At 43.8% G+C, this 8,188-nt stretch overlaps 1 protein-coding gene across 1 annotated transcript in view; it reads left to right on the top strand.

Annotated features, from left to right (window-relative positions):
- The window catches only part of LGR5 (leucine rich repeat containing G protein-coupled receptor 5), a 180,509-nt gene that overhangs the window by 149,104 nt on the left and 23,217 nt on the right, over positions 1-8,188 (top strand). Inside the window, exons 7-9 of the mRNA XM_013004085.2 lie at positions 1,010-1,081; positions 3,919-3,987; positions 6,040-6,111. Of these exons, the coding sequence (XP_012859539.1) occupies positions 1,010-1,081; positions 3,919-3,987; positions 6,040-6,111 (213 nt within the window). The remainder of the gene's footprint in view (positions 1-1,009; positions 1,082-3,918; positions 3,988-6,039; positions 6,112-8,188) is intronic.

Raw genomic sequence — 8,188 nt, 5'->3', positions numbered from 1 at the left:
TTGCCTTCCCTGGTTCCATTTACTGTGTGATTACATAGCAATCCCCTAGGCTGTAGCATATATGCCTTTGATCGCTGGGCAGCACCTTACCCATCTTTTAAGATTCCCTCAGGCCCCTATTTTGCAATGTTTTGTACGTATTCGATGCCCCGTAAATGCCGTGTAGATCTCACATGAGCCTCCAGATACCATCTGAAAAGTCAAATTGTTCATGACATTAAATTTTTCTACACGGAATTTTAGCTACAAAGCTAATGCTATGACCCACTAGAAGCTGAATACGTGCTTTAATTTTTCCTTCCTCGAAAGCGAATGGATTTTCGGAGACCAGCTATTCTTTCCCCCAATCCTCCTTGTGCCCATCATCCCTTTGAGAGCCGATTCTGCCTTCAGATGCCAACAGCTGCTCCCACTGGTCCTACTCAGATAATAATTAGACACATTAGTGCTGTGTCAAGATCTAAATCTCCTTGGGAAACCAAAAAAATCTGTTTACCACTCCCCACAGCTGAAATAACATTTCCTGTTGACCCTTCGAACACAGCCATAATATATCCCTTCAGCTTTCACAGGACCTGCACTTAGTAGGTGAAGGATTTGCCCTCCATCTTTCACTTGCCAGGAATGGTCAGTGTCTCTGCCTAGCCCCCTCTCTTCCAAAATCATGCTGGTGGACCTCTGCTGCACACAGCATATGTTGAATGACCGTATGGGGAAAAAAAACCTTAATTGACTTGTGCTAATCATGTTGCTTATAGACTCCCTGATATCTCAAACCCACAAAGTGCAATGATGTGTCCCCATTAAACCCTACAGCATGGAATTGACTATGGTGAACATGAATGGGCAGAGAGCCACTTTTCTACAATGTTGTGAACAAAGCATTGCTTGTAGCTAGTTAGTGCCTTCTTCCTATCGGTTTCTTTGGACGTAACTAAGTGCAATACTGTGCCCTTGTCGGCCATGTGCAGCGTGCCTTCCTGACTGTGGCCTTACTGCTGCCCTGCAGGCATCTCCATAACAACAGAATCCACTCCCTGGGAAAGAGATGCTTTGAGGGGCTCCACAGCCTGGAGACTTTGTGAGTTGACCTTTCATTTGTTTCCTGTTTTCAATGTTTTCATGAATATTCTGAATGAATCAAAATAGTCTTAAAACCCAACTTGCTCTTTGGTTTGGTTAATTGCCTGAACTTAAAAAAGCACTATTTACAGGTGCTTTAGCTTACATACCCATACACCACAGTGTTAAGCAATAAAACAGTTGTTTTATTTTAATCTAACAAGAGAGCGATAAATGTGTTCAAATCATTGTGAGTTCAATGAGATGTTATCTCTTGAGCAGTGACTACTTGCTTAGGAACGTGTGTTCACTGTCAAGGATCGATGCTGTGGGGTCACTCTGGCTTACTGTTCACGTGTGCGGTTTTCGCTGCTGAATGAGAGGATGCAGACTAAGCAAATGCCCAAGTCTCTAATCTGAGAAAAACAGACTGCTTCGGGAGGAAATACTGAGGGTTTGTGTGGCCGCCTTTCAAAAGATTAAACAGTAGTAAGAGCTACCATGTAAATCAATAATCATAAACTGCACTGAGCAGTTGGCCTGTTGTCTCACTAATCCTTACAACCACCCTAGGAAAGCTTTATTATCCATGTATTCACTCCATGTTCGAGGAAGGGGGTGTTATTCTACCATCATTACTTAGCTAGGTAGTAGCATAACTGGAATGGGCTCCTTTGCTAGTTGAACTCTGAAATCACACTCCTATACACTCCTGCCAAAGAATACGTCAAAAATTCAGTTCTGAGGTGGCACCTGTGATAAAAGTAGCAGCCAGTCAGCTTTTTTCCTAGAGCCTTTCCCAGAGACCAAGACCAAAAGGTTCTTGTGGGCCACCCCAGCACCCCAGCCTTCTCTCTGCCGGACGCCTGCTCTTCATCACCCTCTTGAATAAGAAAGGGATAAGGAGAGGGGAGACTGGCAGGAACGGTACTGACTGTACTGTGAGAGGAGAACACTGGAGACTTCTGCTGCATGCCTTCACATGTTTTTATTATCCAAGAGAAATAAACCACACAGGGTCACCCATTCCTCAGTGCTGCCTCGGATCAGGCCAACCAAAGACCACCTCTCCTGTATCCTCGCATCATTTCTATACCACTCAGAGCAACCCATTAGGACTGAACAGTACTGCTTCTTTGGGTTCCCAAGACTTCTAAATCTTTGCAAGAGCAGCCCCAGCCTCATCTTTCTCCCAAGGAGCAACTCGTGGGCTCGAACTACTGAACTTGCAGTGGTGGTGGCCTGATTGTAACTGATGAGCAATTACACTCTTATTACTTAAGTCACTCAGTGTTTCCGCTCAGGTGTGGAAGATGAACTTGTTCAGTCAGGATCTTGATGTCAGTGTACTGGCATAAACAAGCAGTTCCCACCAGCTACTGGGAAGAATCTCAATTTCTTCCTTATCTACACAGGGCTAGGCTGGGGTTTTTAGCAATGGAAATCACCTTCCGTCACTTTGTACTACAACAGGAACAAAAGAACAAGATGGACCTGGATGGGTATTTCCATACATAGTTTTGCTTGGTGTTTTCCTCCCCGCCCCCACCATCCTCTCTCATGTTTGGGTGAGGACCCAGCAGGGTAGAGAGAAAGGACAGAGTAAAGTATTCCCGGGCAAGCTCCTGTGTGTGTTCTTGTCTTCCCTCCCCCACCCGCCTGTGCTCAGGGCTACAAAGAACCAGTAAATTGGTCATTCCCAACTTCTTCCTTCCCCCCACTAGAAATCCAAGTAATTTATAAGGGCCCAATCCTTGTGTAATCAAAACAGAGCATCTGGAGAGATTTACAAACAGGAAGAAAATTTATGTCCACAAAAGACATCAGTTTCCTGCCTGCAGTATAGCTTAGGGATGGTTTGTGCCAGACAAGTAGGAATCTTGATTCATGTTTAGTTCAGTCAAATTATCTTGCTCTTAAAACTAAATAGCAGTCCTTCTGCACAGTGGAAGATCTGACCACATCTGATCGCCTGACCAAAGGTTTTTCCTGCGTCATCTGGGAGAGCTGTCATTCCCAGAGACCAGGAGCAATTACTTTTTCATATGAAGATGTAGATACGAGGTGGATGGAGTAAAGGCTCTACAGTACTTGCAAGTAATGAAATTGAAAAGCCATTTGCCTCAGAACAGAGAACTGAGTGATTTGAGATCATTTATCTGGTCAGTCCATCTCTTTGCATGAAGAATAACAGTTTAGCCTCCCAGACCAAAGAAAACATCATATCTCTACTCTGAATCATTATTGGTGACCCTGAGGAAATTCTAAACCTGATGTCCTTCCTGCATGCACCCTGTATCACTTAAGCCTCTCCAGAAGCAGCTGTCATCCTGAACTTCAGGGTGGGAGAGATACAGGAACTCTACGGGATCCAGAGAAAAAGCAGCCATCCAAGAAATCCTGCCGGGGGGGGAAAAAAGAGAAAGAAGCAGGGGGGAAATGTCAGAGTTGGGAGGAGGGATCAGGCAAAGGGTTACCATTCAGGAGCCTGGAGGACGGCAGCTCTAAGCTTGTCATTTAGCAAATCAGTCAGGTGCAGAGGAAGGGCTATGTGGGCATGGGTCAGATCACAGTCAAGAGGCCTTCCTACTTGAAAACTGACACCACCACACACATCCCTCCCCTTCTACTGCCGAGGTGCCGTTGAACTTGGACTCTGAAATGTCTCAGGATTCTTTCAATGATCATTTTAATGAAGATATTTGTGGAACGATAGTGGTCAGCAAACCAGTAAATCCTCTCTCTGAGGACAGAGAATTTTCATCAATGACAGTGGTCTGTTGGGAGAGCATTTTAACTTTTCTTGTAAATCTAATTGATATGAATGTATTACTGAAAATACTCACTTCTTTTCAGGGATTTAAATTACAATAACCTTGATGAATTCCCCACTGCAATCAAGACACTTTCCAACCTGAAAGAGTTGTAAGTATTAAGAACAAATTTGATGAGGGAGCATTATTCTTTTTAAATTTATTCTAAAATATGTGTGATGATTATACATGATATACTTGCTAGAAAACATAATACCATATATACTCGTGTATAAGCCAAGTTTTTCTGCACATTTTTGATGCAGTTTCTGTGGTAAAATTAGGTGCCTTGGCTGATATTCAGGTTGGCTTATACTCAAGTATATATGGTACATTTGTAAAAATAATGGCTAATTGCCCTTGAAATATTTTTAATTGGCACCTATCACCAGTAATAACTGATTTTTTTCAGTTATAATGGGTCTTCTCTAATATATGGGCATCTTGTCTCTTTTCCTAAGCCATAATCTCCCAATATTTATTTACTTGATGATTTGCAGAAGGGTAATGGAATTCTGTTCTTTGTTGAGGCTATCTCAGAACAAAATTTCTTTGGTCAGATAAATCTAGCAATGGTTGAATAAAATGATATGTGCCTAGGATAGTGCCAGATGCTTTCACCTATACATTCTTCTAACTGCTTCTTGGCCATTGGATTCGTTACTGTGCACAGTGACCCTGAGGGATAGAGTAGAACTTCCCCATGGGGTTTCCAAGGCTGTACATCTTTATGGAAGTGGACGCCCCATACCCTTCTCCCACAGAGGGACTGGCGAGTTCCAACTACCAGTCTTTTAACCAACAACTAGATGCCTTACCCACTGTGTAACCAGTGTTCCTTCTATTCTTCATGAATCTTACTTAGAAACCAAAATTAAACACACACACATTAGTTTTCTAATAATGTTAACTTCTAGTTACTAGGGTGCCTGTATGGTCTTCCATCTGACCACACTTAATTCATGTGACCTTTTGTTGGTCCCTAAAAATATGAATAACCTACGTGAAGAATGTCCTGACACTTGGAAAGGAAAATAAACACAGAGGCTTATTCTCCTGGCAGAGAGATGTAAGACACACAGCCAGAGGAGCTTGTTTATAAGAGAAAGCCTTCAGGAGGTCCAGCCGCAGGAAACCCCACAAGTGGCTTGGCTGGGAAACCATTCTCCGTGTACTCAGACAGCCCAAATGCTGCCACACTCATCATGCAGCCACGGGCCACCGTGGACCCAGAGGTCCCTGACTCTGCCCTCCGCCTCTCAGACAGCACTGGCACCAACAGATGAGAATCACTTTATCATGACGGACCCACAGAGCCAGGACTTCTTCCTTCCAAACCCATTCCTCGGGGTCAGGGAATTTCATCCTCATAAAGCCATTACTGAAATCTCTGCTTCACTGCAGTTTATTTAAATCAATTATCTCTTCTCCCAGCTCCAAAGGAGGTCAGAAAGAGCAAATCATAACCCTCTCTCCAAAGACGGCTCCCTCTCTTAGGCTGTTTTACAGAGGTGTGTGGAGAGGAGAAACAGGTTCTCATGGCCATGGGATGCAGATTTCTGGGTTCTGTGGGGGTAGGGGATCCACATAGGCCATTACCTACGGTGATGTTTTGAACCTTGATCCTTCAGTATCCTCTTTTCCCCTAAAAAATCACTTTTAAGTCAAACAAAAATCTTGCTAATTATTAAAGACCCTTTGACCTTGGCACTGTGCTCATTTGAAGCATTATCCAAGGTCAGTCAGTTTCAAGAAATACAGGTTAGGATCTAACTAGAAACTGTGTATTATGGTGAAGTTATGAAAACACTGTTCTGGGACCCTTTCCAGCCTTGTCCATCAAATGGGGTATAAGAGTCTAGAAGTTCTGGAACACTGACTCTAGTCAAAAAGGTTGCTCAACATGCAAATCAAACCAAGTATTATTCGTTTATCATGATTTTATTTCATTAATAGACTTTCTTTTTAGAACGTGAGGGTGTCAATTTCCACAAAGCACAATTATTATTCTCAGATTCCTTAGTATTAAAGAGCACTTAGGGGCCCAGATGCATAGAACAATTTAACCTTGTCCCCCTAACGATGCTGACTGTAGCCACAGGGAGGGAAACTATGCAATGATTGTAATATGTGATTTTCTAGATTGTTTTCTCTCTCTTTTTAGAGGATTTCATAGCAACAATATCAAGTCGATACCTGAGAAAGCATTTGTAGGCAACCCTTCTCTGATTACAATGTAAGTGACCACAGTGCTCTTGGGGTTTCCATCCTGAAATTTACAATGAATGTTCAGTATTGACCTAGTTGTCATTGTAAGACACTATACAGAGGAATGAGTGACGATGTTCGTCCAGGTTTTACCTGAACACAGGAAGGGTATAAAGTTTGGTTTTGTAAGGATCTACTATAGGCAGGAGGCTGGAGCCCTGGTGGTTACAAGTTGGCCTGCTAACCTCAAGATCAGCAGTTCGAACCCAACAACTGCTCCCGGGAACAGGGGGTGGGGGGAGTTCTTCTTTTGTAAAGATTTACAGCCTTGGAAACCCACAGGGGCAGTTCGACCCTATAGGATAAGCACGCTATGAGTCACAATTGCCTCCATGACAGTGAGTCTAAATGCAACACAGACTCCTGGAGGTTAAGCATTGGGCTACTAACTGAAAAGTCAGTTCAAGGTCAGCAGTTCGATCCCACCAGCTGCTCTACAAACAAAAGAAGAGACCGTCTGTTTCTTTAAAGATTTACAATCAGCTTGAGTCAGAATCAACTCAATGGCAATGGCTTCAAAAGCAGGATAAGGAACTGGGTCCGTATTTGACTACTCCTCAAAAGCCGGGGTTTGTACTGTGGTTATGCATTAGGCTATAATCCACATAGTCGGCAGCTCCAAGAGAGGAAGACTGGGTTTTCTACTCCCATGAACAGTTACAGGCTTGGAAGCCAGCAGGGCGTCTCTAGGCGCCGGCATGGACTCTGCGGCGTGGGTTTCGTGAGAGGGGCTCCGGAAGAAAGCCCTGACAAACCGCTTCTTATAAACCCTGGGAGCGGCTCTAGCCTGAATAGAGAGCTAATCAGGAGTTGGAATTGACTCAAGGGCAGCAAATAACAATAACACCAATGCACAGGACATTACACTATATAACGTAGGTGGCTTGTCTTTCTTTAGACTCGTCCTGTGAAATACGTTTGGTATCTTCATTTACTAGGGTAGGAAATGATTTTTAGAGACTCAATGCCAGGGCCACACTGTCCAACCTTGAACCCAAATACTAGAAATGGAATTACACACAAACAGGAATCCTCTATAGCTGGAGGCTCGTCTAAATTGGAGGGGTATGGAATTATGTTGTAGGCTAAGTCCCTCTATCTATGACTTATCAGCTCTAAACATTGAGTTGCAAAGTAGGATGCAAGTCTAGCAAGTTGCATATGTTCTAGAAAGGTGTATGTGAGGATTTCTATGCCAAAGTGTAGACAGTCCACAACTGCAAGGTGCAGTTCATTCTGTGTTTCACATTTAGCACAGAATGAAGCCTGGTCGCATATAGATGTAGGAGGATGAAAACATATAACTATTTAGCTGGATTTTAATGAAGAGTTACCTGTCAGAGAGGCTTTCTACCTTATAAAGATTTACCGTCTTTCAGCCCACAGGGGCAGTTCTACTCTGTCCCATAAGGCTGCCGTGAGCCAGAACCAATTCAGTGGTTGTGTGTACAGTGGGGTATTTTCAGTCGAGTTTGGCACATAGCACTGGGCTGCAGTCATGGGAACAGAGGCTCAGATATGAAGAAGGCAAGGAAGAACAACTGTTGAACATGACCCTAACGGTACTTCCTGGCAGATGTCTGTCCTAGGCCAACTTGATTAAAAGGCTTTCTGGAATCATGGGGGATTTGCCACACAGAATGAGAGTCCCAGTTAGGAACTGACCGCTGAAAGCAGGGCCGGCTGTCATTTCTGAAATGTTCTGGCAGTCAGTCAAGTCAAAGTGAGGAGTTTGAACCCAACGGACTGCAGTATTTGCGTATTACAAGGATGATAAATTGTACTGGCTTTGCTTCACAGAGGGGGGTTGATATGTTAATACCCCACAGAGGACGATTAACAGCCCAATATTTATTGGTATAGATTGCTTTCTCTGTGAGGCTCCACTTCCATTTCCATCTCTTGTCACTGCCGCTGTGCCCCTCCTCACAGCCCCTGCTGACTGCCCATTTCTGTGAGAGCTTCTCATGGTCCCTTTCTACCTTCCCAGTCCTCAGGTCTACCTCCGCAGTCCCTCTTCTGTCCCTCTCCCATCCATCCCTTTT

This window comes from Echinops telfairi, unplaced genomic scaffold, assembly GCF_000313985.2.
Source record: "Echinops telfairi isolate 266 unplaced genomic scaffold, ASM31398v2 ScPeMD7_2;HRSCAF=8, whole genome shotgun sequence".
Lineage (NCBI taxonomy): Eukaryota > Metazoa > Chordata > Mammalia > Afrosoricida > Tenrecidae > Echinops > Echinops telfairi.
Note: the sequence above shows the minus strand (reverse complement) of the source record. Positions and strands in the feature narration are given on the sequence as shown.